The sequence below is a fragment of the Sesamum indicum genome, linkage group LG3 (genome assembly GCF_026168435.1).
Source record: "Sesamum indicum cultivar Baizhima isolate 11 linkage group LG3, ASM2616843v1, whole genome shotgun sequence".
Taxonomy (NCBI): domain Eukaryota; kingdom Viridiplantae; phylum Streptophyta; class Magnoliopsida; order Lamiales; family Pedaliaceae; genus Sesamum; species Sesamum indicum.
The window spans coordinates 448232-468654 of NC_142659.1; the positions used below are offsets into that span (position 1 = coordinate 448232).

The window sequence follows — 20423 nt, forward strand, 5'->3', positions numbered from 1 at the left end:
GCCCGTCAGGTTGTTCCAGGGACACCCCTAGCCTCCGCTAGTGGGACGACAATCCCAGGACCTCCTAGGCCTGCTGATTGGGCCTCCACGCCACAGGACCTCCTTAGGCACCTCCCCAGGGGGTTCCCCCCAAGACTCCTATAGATCATACAGCAGATGATTGTGGCGGTCATACGAAAGTATATATCCATACTAGTCTGAGCTTGCGCGATGTCCCTGTCCAACGTGGATGTCTCAAAAGAGAAAGATAAAATAGTACCCTTGCCCTTGCAACGCTGGTCGCAGGAAGCCAGGGAACCTCCTCTCTAACCTAATAGGATGTCCCTCTTTAGTGGCTCACACGTCCGGAATGCCTGCAGAAAGGCCTCCAAGACATCCAGTACCAAATCCTGGGAGCGCTCTCGGAGGAGCAACAAGGCATCCCCTTCAGCGAAAAAATCCTGACAAACGAACTCCCCCTTAGAGAAAATAGATTGACAAAGGTAGGTCCAATAGGCCCTCAAGGACACGTGGCTCCCTCAAAGAGAAGAATCCAAACCCTAACAAATTCCAACAGCCTCCCCTGAATCTAGGGGGTATTCCCCAACTACCCCTCAAATGCGAAGGGGATCAGCCATCACCAAATTTGAGAGAGATCAATTTTATCCAACACCTTTGATGCCATAATCCCCCTAAATTGGGGACCTCCTCCAATAATCTTGTTGTTGCTTATAAATAGGGACATCCTCCAATAGGAGAAGAGGGCAAGGTCAAAAGATGGATGATCAAAAGGAGAATTGACCGGTCATACATTCATCCACACAACCATATTCACACGACTAGAAGGACCTCCTCCAAAAAGGACACGACATGAGGGACACCTCTCTCACGCCCCCTCTCACTCTCTAATCATTCTCTATACCCTCTACAAGCCCATTATCACGCGTTCTTGCTCTTTTTATCAATTTTATTTATCATATCTCGATTTTCAATCATATTTATTTACTTTTTGGCTTTATTCAATCTCACATTCAATATTGACTTGGACGTCGGGGTGCTAACATCTTTTTTGCAGATCCCCCTTCAGGATCCGCATACACTTCGGCCCAAGCTTTGTACAATAGTCTATATCTATTAGATCCATGCGTTTTTTTAAACTCATCAAATTTATACATGCATATATATATATATATACTTAAATAAATATATAATTAATAAAACCAAAAGGCTTGATGAACTAATAAAAAAAATATACAATCAATATATATTTATATATATACTAATAATATAATGTATAAATTTATTTTGATTTTAATTTGACAAACAAGTGAAATTAAAATAAAATGAGCTCCAAGAACTTTAAGATTACAAAAATGAAAAGAGTTCAATGAACAAGTAAAACTAGAATTAGACAAAGCTTTAACAAATGGTGATTTTGACATTTTAAATTTTTTTTATTTATATATTACAAGTGTTTGAGAGTTTTGACAATCTAATTGTGGATAGGGTCCTAATCTCTTCTTGGTCATGCACATGGAATGACACACTGTTGAGAGCTAATGGAGATTTATTCTGGAGTCATGGTCAGCCTTTAAGACCTGCACGTAGAAAGACAATGATGACTTAGAACAATGACAAGAGTCGTCACTCTCCATTAGTGCAATTTTTCTAATTTGAGTTTCATTTCATTGTTATATGTAATTGTGATAAATTATCATACAAATATTTTATATATATAAAAAAATTCTATTATAATTATAAACACAAATCACGCACTAATCTAATAGCTTATTGCTATGTCAATATGATCCTTCCCTATGGAAAACTTCTTAACCATTTTCTTGTGGGCTTAAAGCATCATGCATAGAGGGCATCAAACAAATAGAAACATGTTCGCATTCTTGAAAAACTAGATGCAAATAGAGGACAAAAATTTGATCATTTTCAGCTTCAAGTCAATTAGCAGAAAAACACTAATTAAACTGTGTACTTACTTCAGAGTCTGCAAGAGACAAAGTATGAACAGAATTTCCTGATCTGCTGAGCAACAAGAGAGGACAAAGGTGCTTTAATGGAACTTCTCTTGGGACAGCTTTTTGAACATATCTGTCATAATGTCATAAAAATTGTCACTACTAACTATGAATGTATGAATATAAAAGGAATATTAGCAGACTGAAGATAGTGTCATCTTATTTCTTGCATTAGTTCAAAACCTGAGCAAAATGTTACCATCCGAGCAATTTGATTCCACCAGAGTTCAAAATGAGTCAAAGGGTATTCAGAATGGAGTGGAGGAATGGGACGGAACTGACATCAGCCTGTTTAGTTCTAACATAGGCTTCTTTCAGGCTCAGGGAAATGCAGCTGAGGTAGGACAGGCCTTGTCTGAGAATGAAATTCATCGACAAATGCAAGACTTCAAAGAGTTTTGCAACTTAGATGATTTGTATGTTGATGTTGTATCTCCTCCTTTTCAATCTTGTGATGATAACGAGATCAGGACCATTCTTGGTATCAGCTCCCAGAGTTCTGAGCAGACAGAAGTCGGACAGGAAGGGTCATATGTGCCCCTGGAGAGATATTTTGAGCTTCTGAGGAGACACCAGGGCAAGCGGTTAAGATCAGATGGAGAAAAATCTAATGCAGATTCTCAAACACAAACAACACATAGTCGAAGCTCAATGATGTCAACTGAAAAAATCATAGAACTGGCCACTGAAAATTTCATCCAGGCCATCTCCAAGAGCAAAGAAATCTCCGTAGTTAGCCATCCGTATCCAAGTTCGATGACTTTAGGCTACTCTACAGACGACTTAAAAGCAATTGAACTTGTGCAGAATCTTCTGTTGTCGGCTGATAAAGTAGATGAGAAGAAGTACGAATGTGCTAGAAAACTCCTGGAGGAGTGTGACAGAATGAGCTCATCTGCAGGTACTCCCATTCAGAGACTTGTGCTCTATTTCGCGGAAGCTCTGTATGAGAAGATTGATAGGGAAACGGGATCGATATCACCGAAAGGTATGGGGAAAAGAATTTTACATCCTCGTGAGGATTTGCAGCATACTAATAAATTCCGAATTTCCCTTCACAAAAATCAACCTCTCTCTCAGATTGCACAGTTTGCAGGAATGCAAACTGTTATAGAACATGTAGCAGAGGCCAGAAAGGTCCATGTTATTGACCTTGGGATCAGAAGTGGATTGCAATGCACAATCTTGATGCAAGAACTTGCAGCTCGACAGGAACGTAATGTTCAGCATCTTAGGATAACTGCTGTCGGAACCAGATCAAGGCCATCAATAGAGCAGACAGGAAGACAATTGATGGCCTTTGCTGAGTCCTTGAACTTGAACTTCTCTTTTCATATAGTCATGGTAGCCGATATCTTGGACCTCAACGAGCGCCTCTTTGAGCTGGATGCTGATGAAGCTGTTGCTGTCTACTCGGCCTATACTCTCATGCATATGATCGGACAGGCTGATCAGCTTGAACATATCATGAGAGTGATCAAAAGCATTAGGCCTTGTGTTATGATTGTCACAGAACTGGAGGCAAATTTTAATTCTCCAGTTTTTGTACGCCGTTTCGTTGAAGCCCTTTTCTTCTATGGTGCGTTCTTCGACTCCATGGCAGAATGTTTGAAAAATGATGAGGGAAACAGAAGGGAGGCGGAATCTATATGTTTCAGTTCAACCATAAGAGACGTTGTGGCAGCAGAAGAAAGCAAAAGGAAGATCAGGCATGTGCGTTTAAATGTCTGGAGAGCATTCTTTGCACGTTTTGGGCTAGCGGAGACAGACCTGGGCATGTCATCTCTTTATCAAGCAAATTTGGTGCGGCAGGGATTCCCGTCTGGCAGCTCGTGTACATTAGGCATGAATGGCAAATGCTTAACTATAGGGTGGAAGAGGACACCTCTTTGTACAGTTTCAGCATGGAAGTTCCTGAGAGATTCTGATGGATGAGAAGCTGAATGTTTAGTTTTCTGTTTCCCTTTTAGAGATCCTTTCTCCAGTCAGAATGTAGTTGTCAGACAGCACTCCTGTATGGCTGTTACGGACAAATACGTGGAAGAATAGCAAGTATTGTTAGATATCATCAGTCTGTACTTTGAACCATGGATCCTATTGTCTTATTGATAATATCATTTGTTTACAATCATAAGTTGGTTTCAGTGCTTGTCTTTTCTAAATGTGAAAATCTTATCAGATACATTGAACTCAATAGCAGATCATTACTTACCTCTGGAGAGTAGACATGGCATGATATCAACGGTCTAACCTATGCAAGACCGCTGGTAACCAGGGCTTAACAGGCCTACATACTCGTAAATCTAGTCGGATCAATTTGAATGAAAGAGGAGAAGATTAAAGTGCTTAGTGAACATTGACAATTAGATGGGCAAAATGCTCTTTCTATCCTATATCCACATCAAAATATAGACGTAAATATAGCTGATAGATTGATACATACAGAAATAGATATATCAACCATACAGATTTACAGCTATTGTTACCTTACTTAGGACATATCATCAGAAGTTGTACACGATGCAAGAAAGAAAAGTTGTCTTTGACTGACTTGCATTCCATGCTTTCCCTGTAAAGACCTGATATCCTCAACCTGGGAGAAATTTTTGTGTTCAAATTGACAATCACATCCACAAAATGTTTTCTCACTTTTCTAAGCTATATATATTCGTCCAGGTTTGTGTAATTGGCTGCAGAGGAACAACTAGCACTACTAGAAATTCCATTTTTTGCAAATGAAATACTTCTGTAGCTGGAAAAAAAAGGTACAACATCATTACAAGAATTTCATATTCATTTTAATCAGCTATGCAACCAGAGAGGACAAAGGTGCCTTCATGCAAGTTCTCTTGGGACAGCTTTCATTTGAATACATCTTTATAAAAATTGTCACCACCAACGATGAACTTGTCGGGGGATGATGGAAAGTCGTTTTCATGTTATGAGTTAAAAATGAATATGATCTGCATTCAGACAGTGAAGGAGAAGACGTTTATTAATTCTTGCATGACTTCCGAACACCTTTCAGATACTGAGCAAAATGTTCACTGCTAAGATATTTGATTCAAGAGGAGTTCCAAACGAATCTAGTGTGTCAAGTGGTACTTACAATGAAGAAGCTAAGAAGTCGAGTAACTCATTTGGAGTTGAAGGATGGGAAGACACTCATATCGACACGTCTGGTGATGCAGCTGAGCTAGGACATTCCCTGTCTGAAGTTCATCGGCAGCTGCGAGACTACAAAGAGTTTGGGAACTTAGATGATTTGTATCTTGATGTTGTCTCCCCTCCTTTGCAATCATGTAATGACAATGAGATCAGGATGATTCTTGGTATCGGATCCCAGAATCCTGAGCTGATTGATGCCAAGCAGAAAGGATCGTATGTGCTCCCCATGAGATCTTTCGAGCTTCTAAGGAGACACGGAATCAAACGCTCAAGATTAGAAGGACAAATATGTTATACGGTTTGTCAGACACAATCCACTTATACTCAAGGTTCAAGGATGTCAACTGAAAACATCATTGAACTGGCTGCGGAAAATTTCGTCCAGCCCATGTCAAAGACTAAAGAGATCTCTGTAGTTAGCCATCCGTATCCAAGCTCAATCACTTTAGACCGTTCCGACGACAACTTAAAAGCGGTTCAACTTGTGCAGAACCTTTTGTTGTCTGCTGAGAAACTAGATGAAAAGAAATACGAACAAGCTAGAAAAATCCTGGAGGGGTGTGACAGAATGAGTTCATCTACAGGAACCCCCATTCAGAGACTTGTGTTCTATTTCACAGGAGCTCTGTATGAGAAGATTGATAGGGAAAATGGAACAGTATCGACAAAGGGCTTAGGGAAGCAGATTTTAGACCCTCTCGAGGACTTACAGCCTGATCAAAGGTTCCAAATTTCATTTCACAAAAACCACCCTCTCTGTCAGATTACACAGTTCTCAGCAATGCAAGCTGTTATAGATCATGTAGCAGAGGCCACAAAGATCCATGTTATTGATCTTGATATCAGAAGTGGAGTGCAATCCACAATCTTGATGCAAGCACTTGTAGGCCGACAGGAACATCCAGTTCAGCACCTGACGATAACTGCTGTAGGGACCAAATCAAAGGCCTTGATCGAGCAGACAGGGAAACGATTGATGGCCTTTGCTGAGTCCTTGAAATTGAAGTTCTCTTTTCATATAGTCATGGTAGCTGATATCTTGGAACTCAATGAAAACCTCTTTGAACTGAATGCTGATGAAGCGGTTGCTGTCTATGCTGCCTTTGCTCTCACGTATATGATTGCACAGGCTGATCAGCTTGAACATATCATGAGAGTGATAAAAAATATTAAGCCGTGTGTTATGATTGTAGTAGAAATAGACACAAATTGCAATTCTCCAACTTTTGTATGGCGTTTTGTTGAAGCCCTTTTCTTCTACGGTGCATTTTTCGATTCCTTGGCAGAATGCATGAAGAATGATGAGACAAACAGAAGGCATGCGGAGTCCACTTGTTTCAGATCCTCCATAAGAAATATCGTGGCTGCTGAAGGAGGCGAAAGGAGGGTCCGTCTTGTCGATTTAAGCGTCTGGAGGGCATTTTTCACACGTTTTGGCCTAGTGGAGTTAGAACTGAGCATGTCATCTCTATATCAAGCACACTTGTTGCGCCAAAGCTTCCCCTGTCACAGCTCGTGTACATTAGGCATGAATGGCAAATGCCTAACTATAGGATGGAAGGGGACACCTCTTTGTACACTTTCTGCATGGAAGTTTCAAAGAGATATCGATGAATGAAAGCTGAATGTTGTTTTCAGCTTCCCTTTCAGTGATCTTTAATCTTTTCTGTATGCACTTGTCCAACAGAATTCCCTGTATGTACATTATCGATGATACATATGTATTTGGACAATAGCAAATATACCAGGTAGTATCTATGGTATAAAAAGGTTGTGTATATTCCTTGTTCTCTATAGGTTCATTTATATAGCTGTACAAGAAGCTAAATATGGTAAAATCCTTACAAGATAAATTCTAATTTACAGCACTAGTGGACAACTGTACATAAACATGGATAAACCAGTTACTGCCAGTTGGATGATGACGTTTGTTTATAATCATCCGTTGGCTTTACTTGCATTCGGAGAGTAGACGTGGCATGATGTCAACCGTTTCAAGCAGGCAGAACGATGGTTACGAGGTTTCGTGGACTGACCCATAAGTTTTGTCGGATCAATGCAGATAAAAAGACACGAACTTTGGAGTGTTAGTAGTGAATACTGACAAGGTGGGGGCATTCCATACCTCTATCCACATCATAGATGCGAATATTGACAATGTTGCCTTCCTCAGTACATGACTACCAGGTATTGATTGTCCTTTCTTTAAGTGCATTATTGTGAAAAACAAGATTTTGTACATAACGCCAAAAGAAAAATCATCTTCTCTGCTTGCCTTCGATACTTTCCCTGTGGAACCCTATAGCTCCAACCTGGCCCAACTTTTTGTTTACAAGTTGAGGATCACATGCACAAAACGTCTGGATTTGTTTCTCACTTCTCTGGGCTATCATTGCCCTGTAGATGTACAACGTTTTCTGCAAAGAAAACGCCTAATATAGCTGAGGAAAAAGAAATCGCTGCAATTTTCACATTTTCTTGTAGTCGCAGTTGTATCAGAACCGAGGCCAAAACAAGAGGTACATGGCATCCCAATGTGAAGAAACCAAAACCGAAACAGACAACGGGAGTCCATCCGTAGTTTCTCATCATGCTGGAGCCAAGAACGAAGTTCCATGGACTCCACAGCCTCCATTTGAAATACTAAACAAGTATGCAAGCCACATAAAACGTTTCAGATGCGGCAAAATCATCAGCCCTGCCCCTGAAACAACGGTCGGCCGCTTCCCTGGTCAGGAGTTATCAGCTGACAGCATTCTTGCATTAGCAAAAATGAGACTACTTCAGCATACTTCTCAAAGCACTGGTGATTCCAACTCAGGGTACCCTATTAATTATGATCCTGATCTTTCATCTGAGAATTATAAAGATGTTGAACTCACTTCTTATCTTCTCAATGCTGCCGAGAAGTTCGCCAACCAGCAGTTTGATTGTGCAGAGAAATTGCTCCGCAGGTGCATCCTTCTTTCCTCCAATGCTGATAGTCCTGTTGAGAGGGTCGTCAAGTTTTTTGCTGAGGCGCTACGTGAGAGGGTCGACATTGAAAGAGGGAAAATCGATCTACACAAGAATATATTTCATCTAGAGGATACATTGTTTGATTATCATCCTGCCGTACTTGCATTGGAACAAAAACTCCCTTCAGCTCAGGTCACTCAGTTCACTGCCATTCAGGCTGTCTTGGACGGTGTTGGAATGGCTAGAAAAATCCATTTGGTTGACTTCGGGATCAAAACCGGTCTGCACTGGTCGATAATGATGCAAGGCCTTGCTAACCGGGAAAACTGCCAACTCGAGCTACTCAAGATCACAGCTGTAGGAACGTCGAAAGTTAGGCTTGAGGAAACAGGCAGGAGGCTGTCATCTTTTGCAGAGTCCATGAACTTGTCCTTTCTGTACAAAACAGTTGTATCAGAAACGAAGGGCCTCAAGAAAGACTCATTCGAGTTTGATCCCGACGAAGTCGTGGCTGTATACTCGGGTCTGTGCCTATGGTCACAACTAGTATGGCCTAATCAGTTAAAAGAATTCCTACAGTTTGTCAAGAACCTCAGTCCATGTGTGATAGTGGTGAATGAAATCGAGGCCAGCACCAACACATCGATCTTCATCGACCGTTTTCATGGGGCGCTCTCGTTCACCATAGCAACGTTCGACTGTCTCGACACGTGCCTAAAGGGCAAAACGATATACAGGAAAATCATTGAAGACGTGTTTTTCAGGGCCATGATCAGGAATATCATTACAGCAGAAGATGAAGAGAGGATTTACAGGCATGCCAAGATTTGTTTTTGGAGGGAACTGTTTGCAGAGTTTAATATTGTGGGAGTAGAGCTGAGTGATTCAATCTTGTATCAGGCAAGATTGTTGATCAAGGGAAATGCTGCCTGGGATTCTTGCACACTAGACGTGAATGGAAACTACATGGTAATGGGGTGGAAAGGAACTCCATTACAGTCAATTTCTGCATGGAAGATCCATGAACAGAACAACCAGCATGATTAGGACAACCTTATGCTTTCATATAAATAGGTTCTGAACATCGTTGTGCAGCTGCAATGATCGATGTAAGAAAGAAAGAAAGAACTCACAAGGGCAAAACGGGCTTTTCACAATCAAGAAAGACCACGTATTTGGATTCATTATACATTCATGCTAATTACCAAAATGCCCGTTGCAATATTGCAACTATAACCGTAGTTAGAGGACAAGATTGTCTTTTCACAGTGGGCGTAATTAATGCGCCATATCGTATAAACACCCCCACTCATAAGAGAAGGTGGAAGAAATTGCACGAATTTTGTGGAATTATTATAGTATGTCTAATCGAATATTTAACATGTTATTTTATGTCGCTTTTTTGCAGAATTAATCAAGAAATGCATAAGTTTGGTTGTAGGTAGGACGGCTATCATAACATTAACATGTCAAGTACTCTTCATATTCTTGCATTTGTTGTCTTGTTTTGTTATGGTAAGATGTTGATGTTTACACAACGTAAGGTAATTGTTGTCTTCACTATTTTGCATGCCTTAATATCACCAACACAAAATCCATATCTAGAAAAGCTTTAAGGATATTGACATAAGTAATTTATATTCAAAGTAATACAAATTTCTTGTGTTAATTTCAATTTACTCCTTCTAAAACTGCTAAATATCCATAACATCCCCCTAAATAAAAAGAAAAGGGAGTTATGCAACTCCCAACTTTTTACAAAAGAGATCACAAGTAAAAGTTTTAAGGAGTAAGAAATTATTCTAATAAGTACCATAATTCGAAATGTCTCATGAAACCAATTTTTCAAATATTAAGCAATTATAATACATTGTCCTTTTCTAAAATTTTCATGTGTTATATGTAAATTTCATCATATTATATCCAATATCCCTAACGTTCGTTTTTCATCAACAAATTAAAATTTTTCTAATTTATTGATATTAGCAAAAAAATTAATTTATTGCAGGGTAAACTGATTTTTGCTAATTAAAGTACCCTTATGCATCTTCATACAAGCTAATGCATGTAACAAGATATATCGTCACTTTTATAAGGTTAGTTTGATCAAAAAAATTAATTATTTGGCCGATAATAAGTCACTAGTAAATAAATCAGAAATAAATAATTTTTTATTATCAACAAATTTTATGAATTTTCATTAATGAAAAAATTTATTTATTAAATAAAAACATACATCAAGAATACTACAAGTCTCATGGAAGGCGGATATTATATCTTATTTTACACCGCACATACTAAATCATTTGCAGACATCGTAAAACTATACGTCTTTCAAGTATAAAATATTAAACAATGTGAAATGTATTACATCAACATAATGTAAATTTTATCATTAGTATGACGTGATTTTTACATTTGATATTTTTTCACTTGATTTATATAAAATAAAAGTTCATAAATATATATTAATCGAAAATTCACAAGAATTTCCCATGATATATTTCGTCAGCAGCAAATGAATTGTATACGTGGCAGCTTGTTACCTTGCGAAATCACTGAATTAAATACGTGGCAGCTTGTTAACTTGGGGCCTCTCCAAGGCAGTGCAGTCCGGCTTCTGTATTTAAACTAAAATCGTTGTTCCATGGAGTGCAATCCAGCTAATACAACGTATAGTCGTGGTTCACAGTGGGGCGAAATTCAGTGGCGATCGCAGTTGCCAGAGTTGTTCATCGGAGAAGCAAAGAACGGAGGGAAGTAATGGAGGGAAGTGACAGAGCGGCGATGACGGACACATGGCTGAAGAAGCACCGTCTGCTCTATGTGGGAGCCACCCGACACCCTTTCGTTCTTGGAATCCGCGACGGCTCTGTCGACTTCACTTCCTTCAAGCGGTGGCTGGTAAAATAAAAAAAAAGAAAGAATAAGAGTTCTTTTTCGTAGTTTTGAGCTTTGATTTTTTTTCTCTTTAATGGAATTGCGATTAATTCATATTGCTCTGGTATTGATTACATGGGTGGGTGTATGTGTGTTTTGATGGAGCTGCTAATCATCCTTTTAATATATTTCATCTTTGTGAGATATGCTGGTGGCAGTGAATCACACTCATTTCTTCTTTTGTTGGAGCTGGGCTAAAGAATTGGGTTTTTCATTTTACGTCTTCCTTCCAAAAGAAGACAGAGGAATCCTGGAGTAGTTATATATTTTTGATATTTGGGTACCATTTTTTTCGTGGGATTGGGATCTTACAGAGTTGGCAAAGTATTAGTTTACATATCCTCAGCAAATCCCGTTTGTTGTGTGAGTAAGAAGCTTAGTATAGTCAATTTCAAATTCAAGAATATGACGTTGTTTTGTGCTAATCCTTCTCTGAGTCCAAATTCTTTGATCCAACATCCTATAAGGTTAAAATAATATCTTGGAAATGGTGATAATTATGCTGGAGTGAGAATGTTACATCGAACTTAGTTGATTTGTGGTTTTACTCGGTTTCTGTATATCCATTAAGCACATTCTGCAATTTTTTTGCCTTAGAAATGTGAAAACAACATTTGTTGCAAAAGTTCAAATCTTCACGTTTGTCAAGTCATTGTGCGTGGGACTGAGGAATTATGATGAGCCTCATGTAAGATAAAATGCAGGGACAGGATTATATATTTGTTAGAGCTTTTGTCCCACTCGTTGCAAGTTTATTGCTAAAAGCTTGGAAGGAATCAGATGATAATTCGGATGTAGATGTAATTCTGGGTGGCATAGCTGCTTTGAATGATGAGATTGCATGGTTCAAAAAGGAGGCTTCCAAGTGGGGTATTGCTTTGAACAGTGTTGTGCCTCACCAGACTAACCTAGATTACTGCAGGTACGAACAATGTAGGATCAGGTTTTTGATTCTGATATGAACTTAATCAAGTGTGAAGTTTAAATATCTAGTAGGTTATGTTTATATTGCAAATTGAAGTGTGATGTTTTCATTAAGTTTGCACTATGAAGTAGCAATGGCACACAAAATCTGCTTGAAAGTTTGCTTTAGTGAGCACTCCTCTTTTTCTGGAATAATTAAGTAGACACCTCTTGAGATTTCTTTTGAAAAACAAAAGTCCCTTCAATTTTGAAAGGTTCTATTGACACCCTTGAGTTAATGTTATACATTACATATTGCCTATGGTTGATTTAGTCGTACTGTTTTGGCAGATTCTTGGAAAGCTTAACGAGCCCAGATGTGGAATACACGCTGGCCATAACAGCATTCTGGGCAATTGAGGCTGTTTATCAAGAGAGCTTTGCCCACTGCTTAGAAGACGGCTCTAAAACTCCAGAAGAACTGAAAGAGACTTGTCAACGGTGGGGCAATGATGGTTTTGGTCAGTATTGCCGTGCCCTCCAAAACATAGCAAATCGTCGTTTGGAGAAGGCATCTGATGATGTGTTAGCAAAAGCTGAGGTTAACATATTAAGAATTCTCGAGCATGAAGTAGAATTTTGGAACATGAGTCACGGGGTTTGAGTCGGCCAGTTTGGCGCTCATTTTCTAGGTCTTTCCAACAGGTCTGTTGTATGTTTGCACTAAATGGAAGATGATCCTGTATATATTGATCGTACGTGTCATCTTTTCTTGCACCTCTTGCTACCTAATTTCGGGTAAAAGCTATTAAACTTTGTATCACTCAAACTTGCCTTGCTTGGAAATTTCACCTTATTATACCCAAAATTCTTTAGACTTGCCTGTCTCAAGTTTCTCATGCATTTTTGTGCATACTACATAAAATCCTTTCTTAGGGCAGGAAAGATAAGAAACAAAACGAACTTCTGATGGATGAGAAAATGAGAAACTCGAGCATCAATGTGGATTCGAAATTGAGAACTGATGACCGGTTAACGATTCATCCAATGACTATATGTTACAACAAAACACAGCAGGACATCTCAAAAGGTGCCTCTGAAATTAGTAGGGATCTCAATTTTATCATCAGCAAACAATCCCCTCTGCATAACCCAATCTTCAATCATAAGCTGTGAATTCATAGGCTGATCAGTAGGCACAAGATGACCAGCATTCAACACCACAACATGGCTCAGACTCTCCCATTTCTGCACATAACCAGCAAGCTTCCCATCCACCCTCCAGACCTTCCTTTCTGCCTCCAGGAACTCGCCGATCCCTTCCCACTTCATCTTCTTCATCCAAGCTAAAGTAGACACCACCCCATCTCTCAAATCACACTGTCCTTGATACAACAACAGTTTCGTCTTGGTAACCAAGAATTCCACCATATACCTCACACTCTTCATCACATCATCGTTCAACGCCTCACCCACCACGTCGCTACACACCTGGAAAACCAAGGATTCTTTTGCTCCTAATGCCTTCTTCACCTCAGCATTGTTCAAGAATTTAGCCACTAAATCATCTTGATAAGGAATCAGCCTCCTAAAATCATACAAAGTTGCCAAGCCAGTCATGTTTGTCAATGTATTTAGCACTCTTTTTCTTGCATCTGTTGCCTCTTTCCAGCTACCACTTCTTACAAATCTGACAGCCTCCAACTGAATCTTGTCCAAAACGGTCTTTTGCTTTTCATTTATCAGACCCAAATTATAAGCATTGACAGCATGAGTAGCCACTTGAATCTCAGGATCAGTTAGTCCATTTCCAATAGCAACACCAGCCAAGTTCACCCTTTTATCACTAGACAAAAGAGAATTCTTCTTCAGAATGTAATATCCAAGCGCAGGCAAATATTTCCCAGCATAACTCTCACCAGTTATGTAAATTGCCCTAGACTTGAATGACCCATCCAACGCAACAAACTTCTTGATTGCTAGAAAGAGGTGTTTGGCTACATCATGTTGGTTTCTTGGAATTTCTTGAGATGAAGCAGCAAAACTGAATCCTGTACCTATAGGATTATCAAGAAAAAGAAGGCCAAAAATCCTGTTCCAAGAACCTGGATTGGGCTCAAGTGAAAGATCTTGGTTCACCAGCCACGGACCCAGCTCATATAAGTTGGCTAACATGGAAGAACAGCCCGGCCCTCCTTGAAGCCAAATAAGGATTGGAGTGTCGGAGATTGATGTGTTCTTGTCGGAATTTTGTGCTTCATAAAAGGTGTAGAAAATGGATGAGCCAGTGGTGGAGTTGACTGTTAAGTAGCCTGATTTGGTGGGGAGGGCTTCTTTGGGGTATGCTACGGCGGCGGATGCATGGCGGAGGACGGCAGCGATGATGACGGAGAGGAAGAGGAGGATGAGGTTGACGTGTCGTGGTGGAGGGGACTCCATTTCTCGAACTTTAGTGAGCTTGTCCGGAGTGATCGGTCACACTTTGCACTTCTGCTGTGTCATGTGTGCTTTTGTCAATGTAAGCTTAATAATTTTATCGCATAATAAATTAGTAATACATCAAATTACTTAATATTAATATAACTAAAAAAGTATGGAATAATAAATCAACTAAAACTACACTTTCAATCTTATATAATTAGGGGTTCAATAATGTAGAGAAATTTTTAAATGGTGCTGAAAAATTTAGTCATCTGCTTTACAAATTTTTTAAATAATTTTAAAATTGAAAAAAATTGATATATTTAATTTTATATTCAAGTTTTTATAAAAAAAATATATTATACAATGTACATATTCATTAACTTGGATACTTACACAATTGATGAAAATGCACATTATATGTGGCTTGCCTTTTATTTGACGGAAACTTGGCCATGAGACTAATGTCGAATTTTTCTAATTTTGAAACTTTTTGAAAATACAATAAAGCATCAAACTACCATTAAACAAAAACTAAAAATATTGAACCCCTATTCTATAAATTAAACGCATAATTTTGCTTAATAAATTAGGGTAAAATTCATTTTAGTCCCCACATTTGATTTCAACTTCAAAGTAATCCTGTCTCTTTAATTAACTTCAAATTAGTCCCTCCAGCAGGTAATTTTTCCATATTACCCTATCAAACCTTTTTGTTAAGAAAAAAATTATTTTACTGCTTCACTTTCCATTTTTTTAATTGCAATTTGGTTGCTTAAAAAATAATAATTATTTTAATTAAAAAAATTTATCATTAAATGTTTTTGTACATTTAATTTTAAATTATTTAGAAATTACTTATTATTTTAGATATGTTAATTGGACAAATAAAAAATATTAAAAAGTGGAAGAAAGTTATGAAAAATTATTGAAACAATGGGTGAGAGAAGAAAAAGAGAAATCGAAGAAAGAAAAACATAAATTAATAAAATAATTTGAAAAATAAAAAATGACAAACATAAAAAATTAAAGACAACAAAATGGTGATATTCAATTATATAAAAGTACAGATAATAATTTGATTAATGACATATCAAAATGAATTTTACTCTAATAAATTACAATAAAAATTTATATAAAATAATACAAATACCTTAGCGTATTTAGAAGTGCTTTTGATACTTCCAAAAATAAAAGATGTATTTGAGCTCTCTGGCCTATTCACATTACCATAAAATTTCCTATTTTTCACTCCTTAGAACAATAATAATTGGGCAGGGGCCAAATTGTCTTTGAAATTTTAATTGATAAACATTTAATAAATAAATTATCTGTATAATGTCTATCACCACGCATCTTCTATTTTAAATTATTTTTATTATATATCATACTTTACAAATATTTTTAAATAAAAAAAATTATTTAATTTTAGGCACACATAATCACTATGAATTGCGTTGATGGTATAGGGAGATCACATGACATTCTTTTATTGTACTTGTGAATTACTTTATAGCAAAATTTAGCTAAGTTTTGGATAGTAAGACAAGAGATGAAACAAATACTTGTGGCATTGACATATTCAACTAGTTTTAGTTCAAAGCATATCTTGGCTTTGAATTAATGTGAGATGGTTACAATTCTCTGATCTACTCATCAAACTTGATTTCTCTGCCTCAAACAAGATAAAAGGAAGGAATAATTGTATTTACACTCCCTAAACTATAATTTATTTATACAGATTACATCTATTTTTTGTGTCATTACAAAAATCATCTCTCACGGTCAAAAAGTAATAATTTATATAATATTGTTCACGTTCTTGGAAAATGTATGTGTAAATTTTCAGAAAAACAACGGTGATTTGTATAAATGATCTTGATGTTTCTGATAGGTGTATATATAATTCTTCAAAAGCCAAAAATGATTCGTGTAAATAGATTATAGACCAGAGGATATAGATGCAAGTATCCTCAAAGAACTGCTGGAACAAGGGTTATCCTCTCCATTTAGTAGAGGCACACAGTTGAATGAAGGATAGAATTTCTTAAGCTTGCACAAATGGAAAATGTTTAGTAGCTTCTTCAAGTGAATGAAAGGCATAAACTGAATATCAGCACTTGCTCCACAAAATAGTCAAATTTAAAAGCAATATTCTCCCAAGAAATACAGCAATACAAGCACACCTCACCATCCGCGTTCAGGTCTTGTGATCTACTACTGGAAATCCAGAGCGTGATTTAAGGAGTGTTGATATAGTCATAGAATTGCTGTCAGCTTTTATCTGAGTCTTCAAGTTGCAGTCAGTTGTGCAAAGCGCCAATTTTAATCCCTCCAGCGATGACCACAATTTGGGTTGCAGCAAACGAAGAACAATGTCATTCCTTCTTCTCCCCTAGCAGTCGCCTGCAAAATAAATGTGGAATATCGTATGAAGATAAGATTGTCTAACCCGTTGCCATATCCAGATTTTTGGTTTTGGTTCACTTGGAACCGAAATAAAAAAGAATCCAATACCAAGAAGACCTATGAACAGGCAAAAGCAGTTCAGGATGACTGCTATTTTGTCATGAGTTTCTCAATGAAAGTACACAAAAGTATCGCATGCTAGCTAAGGTCGTTTGCTTAAATCTCATCTATTGCAATGTTAAATTGAGTTCTAAGAGAAGTGTTTGTTTCAACCTGATTTTACCAATTTGCTAAAAAACCCGATACATCACTTTGACTGTACTATATGTTCGAACATCAATATGGGCACAAGATTATCTGAGCTGTGTCCAAAGAGTTTCAGCAAACATATAGATTCAGGGCTTTATTGAGAGTGTCTCAACTGCTTAGCCAGTATAGCGCAATAAAGAGCACAAGTTTGTCAAATGTACTAGAAGATTATGACTTTTCAAGAGTGCTGCTATTTTTCTTTTACTTGTGCAGACTCTTGAATTCCTCTCCAAAACATATCCAAGAGAGGCAGAGCAGAACATATTAAGGTAGAAGTTCGAGCTAAGTTCAAATTCTTAAGACTGGAATAGGCAATAGAAGTATAGAAGCATCAGCTTCACCAAGAAATGCAAGGCAATAAAGCAAATATTACAAACATGAGATTTACTTGATCTATCAAATAAACTTACCTGAAAGAAAACAGCTTCTCCATGACCACAACTGGCACAACGCACTGATTTTGTACGTGGAAGTGTTGGATCTGCAGCTACATCTTGCAAGACTTGGGTGCGCTCTCCCACAGAATGGTGTATCTCATTTCTGTAGACACAATTGTTATCAGCAACCTCCTGCAAGTTGACCCATAGGCGAAAACCTCATCATCAGGAAAGAAGCAACATAGTTATGACACATGAGTCCACCTATTGCTAAAAAGAGAAATCCGAATCACTAGATAATATTAAGTCATTTGATACTTTATCCAAGAAACATAAGCTTGCACGTCATTTAGATAAACTACTTTGAAAATTAGAACGTGATGCATTAAAAAGCTTAACCTTCCCATGTCCTGTAAACGATAATGTATTTTGTTGAAGGTTTGGTCGTTCTGAGGTGCATCCGTCATGCATAACTTCAAGATCCATTTCTTTGGGACTAATACTACAACCATGTCTCGACATTAGCAACTTCACACTACACCTAATCTCCGCACTAAACAAATACTTCAAAGAAACTCCCAATGCACACTTTATGCAGTAGATTCAGATGAAAAAATGCTGATTCTATAACAATCCCATTTCCCATCTCTTAACAACCCTTGATTTAATCAGCCCCAATACGCTCTCAACTCATATATAACGCCGTGTATTACAAATTCACAGCCAAAAGAGACCACATTTTGGAGAACATCAACTTAACTTCTTGCACAAAATCCTAAGTCAATCAAACCAACAGCCCATAATCCAAATGTCAACACCACTAAACCATTAAACCCTAAACCCACAGCACTAAATACAACACCCAAATAAAAATTAAAGTATTCACAGAAGCACCACATCAATCAATTCAAAAACTCATACTACATTGCACACCAAAAAAGCAAAAGAACAAAGCAAACAATTAAACCTGATGATCACAATTGCGGCAAGCGTAAAGCAGAATCTTCTGCTCTTTGTCTTCCTTCGGGTACAAAATATTATTGCTGCATAAACACAACCAAACCAGCAGGCCAATCGTCAGAATTCCTCAAAAAACAAAGTGAAAATAACGAAAACGAAAAGCAAAAGCTTGAGCATGCATCACAGACACAAAACACATATTTTAGCGTAAAATTTTAAACCAAAAAAAACAAAACAGGAAAAGCAGACCATTCACGGCAAAATTTCATGGTACTCATGGTGGGAATTTAGAAGAATTTCAAGAAACAGTATTTTCTTTCTGTTCTCTTGTTCAATTCTTCTGCAGATGTTTCTCGTGACTTCGAGCTTTGAACTCTGCTGCTTGTCGGACGATTCCCGCATGTTCAAAGGCGACGGGGAAGTTTGGGCCGGCTTGTTGGGCCTGTCAATTGTCTCTTTTCAGCGGCCCAACTAGAGAGGCTGAGAATTAATCATGTCCATTGGATGTTTTTGTGTAGATTAAGATTGCTAGTAATTATTTGCTTTTAGAAATAGTTATGTTCTTGAACAAAACATTTTGTTCAGTGAACTTTCGATTAGTACAAAAATAATAAAATATATTTAAAAATATTAAATTTTTTGAGCTTTCTCGAGTTTGAAACTCATTTGAGCTCGACCACAATACTAATCAAACCAAATTCAAACATAATTTTTAAACTTGATAATAATTCAAATAAACTTAAATATTAATGTTCGGCTCGATCCGAATCATTTACATCCCTAATTTGCTTGTGAAGTCCAACTATATTTGGATTTTCTTAAATATTAAAAATACACTCAAGGAAAGAGAAAACAATCATTTGATAAATTTATGGAATTATTTTTTAAAACTAAAAGTGAAATACAATTTTCATCAATCCCGTTGGAATTTACAGGTGAATTATCTTTAAATGGGATCTAAACACAATTTTAAAAAATTTAACAAGTGCAGTAATACTACTTTGGAGAACATCTAAGTATAATTAATTCTAAAAATAAAAATTAGCTCATCTTTCTTTCTTTTTTATTTTTAAGTGACAATAATAAATTGATTATTTATTAAATAAATCGATTATAATTTTTAATATCAAATTTTTGTATCTAACAACAGTTGATACTAATAATGATAATAATCATTTACTAATCACTAATATCTATTTTCTTTCCCAATTCAATTAGATCGTTATCAATCAATCTATTTAAATTCAAATAAAATTTCAAAAACTTAAGACCTCGTAAAACTATGTAAATTTTTAACAACATATAGTTTTTTAATCAATAAATAATTAGATAATTTGTTACATAAATATATTTATTATGTTAGTTATGTTTTTCAACATGTTGATAAGCAATAATGTTTGATTCACATGATAAAATTGAAGTTTAAAATTTTATAATTTTAAATTTTATTGTTGTTGCATATGTTAGACTTAAGATTTTCATATTATAATAACTTCAAATGATATAATAAATGCTACGTTCTTTAAAAAAAATTCAATTAAAAAAAGGGTATCAATCTCTAGGAACAAGTTCAGATAAAACCTATCAAACAATTACAGAACAGGAAATGGGTCAAAAAACCCTTAAATACAATCCTTTACAAAATACTAACAAATTACAAATCGTTACAGAATAATAACAGATCTACACAAAAAAAATATAGCAGTTAAAAGTAAGGCTCAGACACATAATTCAAAGATTGGGACTCAAAATGCCACAAAGGCCAGCAACCCAAAACACTCGCTTGTTTGATCATCCAAAAGCCAAAAAGGCTAGACACAAAGGCTTAATTAACCTCGACCACAATGGTACAGGATCAATCAGAAAAACCACAAAGGCAATGCTACAAAGGCTTTAGACTTAAGAGTTTTTCAGAAGGAGGAAGAAGAAGACAGAAGAAGAGTTTTCATCTGAAACGCCAAAGGCC

At 37.0% G+C, this 20423-nt stretch overlaps 6 protein-coding genes across 7 annotated transcripts; 4 read left to right on the forward strand and 2 right to left on the reverse strand.

The window, feature by feature from the left end:
- The first annotated feature begins 2204 nt into the window (after window positions 1-2204).
- Window positions 2205-3947, forward strand: LOC105157049 (DELLA protein RGL1-like). The gene has a single exon (XM_011073347.2). The coding sequence runs from the start codon at window positions 2205-2207 to the stop codon at window positions 3945-3947; it is 1743 nt and encodes a 580-aa protein (XP_011071649.2).
- A 1570-nt stretch (window positions 3948-5517) lies between these two features.
- LOC105157050 (DELLA protein RGL2-like) lies at window positions 5518-6922 on the forward strand. Its single transcript, XM_011073348.2, has one exon. It carries the CDS (start codon window positions 5518-5520, stop codon window positions 6796-6798), a length of 1281 nt encoding a protein of 426 aa, XP_011071650.2. The 3' UTR covers window positions 6799-6922.
- A 483-nt stretch (window positions 6923-7405) lies between these two features.
- LOC105157051 (DELLA protein RGL1-like) lies at window positions 7406-9530 on the forward strand. Its single transcript, XM_011073349.2, has one exon. The coding sequence runs from the start codon at window positions 7704-7706 to the stop codon at window positions 9183-9185; it is 1482 nt and encodes a 493-aa protein (XP_011071651.1). The 5' UTR covers window positions 7406-7703; the 3' UTR covers window positions 9186-9530.
- Window positions 9531-10777: 1247 nt separating this feature from the next.
- Window positions 10778-12758, forward strand: LOC105156848 (heme oxygenase-like, multi-helical). Of its 2 annotated transcripts, none has more exons than XM_011073088.3 (3): window positions 10778-11042; window positions 11783-12000; window positions 12333-12758. In XM_011073088.3, exons 1-3 carry the CDS (start codon window positions 10902-10904, stop codon window positions 12643-12645), a joined length of 672 nt encoding a protein of 223 aa, XP_011071390.1. In that variant the 5' UTR covers window positions 10778-10901; the 3' UTR covers window positions 12646-12758. The 2 variants fall into 2 exon arrangements, with proteins under 2 accessions (XP_011071390.1, XP_088735186.1); XM_088879060.1 differs by lacking the exon at window positions 10778-11042 and adding an exon at window positions 11043-11157.
- A 170-nt stretch (window positions 12759-12928) lies between these two features.
- Window positions 12929-14502, reverse strand: LOC105156850 (serine carboxypeptidase-like 50). The gene has a single exon (XM_011073089.3). It carries the CDS (start codon window positions 14418-14420, stop codon window positions 13065-13067), a length of 1356 nt encoding a protein of 451 aa, XP_011071391.1. The 5' UTR covers window positions 14421-14502; the 3' UTR covers window positions 12929-13064.
- Window positions 14503-16428: 1926 nt separating this feature from the next.
- On the reverse strand, window positions 16429-18864 carry NRPB9A (RNA polymerases M/15 Kd subunit). The gene is made up of 4 exons (XM_011073090.3): window positions 18707-18864; window positions 18465-18540; window positions 17531-17689; window positions 16429-16808 (listed from the first exon to the last, which is right to left on the reverse strand). The coding sequence occupies exons 1-4, from the start codon at window positions 18733-18735 to the stop codon at window positions 16728-16730; spliced, it is 345 nt and encodes a 114-aa protein (XP_011071392.1). The 5' UTR covers window positions 18736-18864; the 3' UTR covers window positions 16429-16727.
- Between the last annotated feature and the right edge of the window lie 1559 nt (window positions 18865-20423).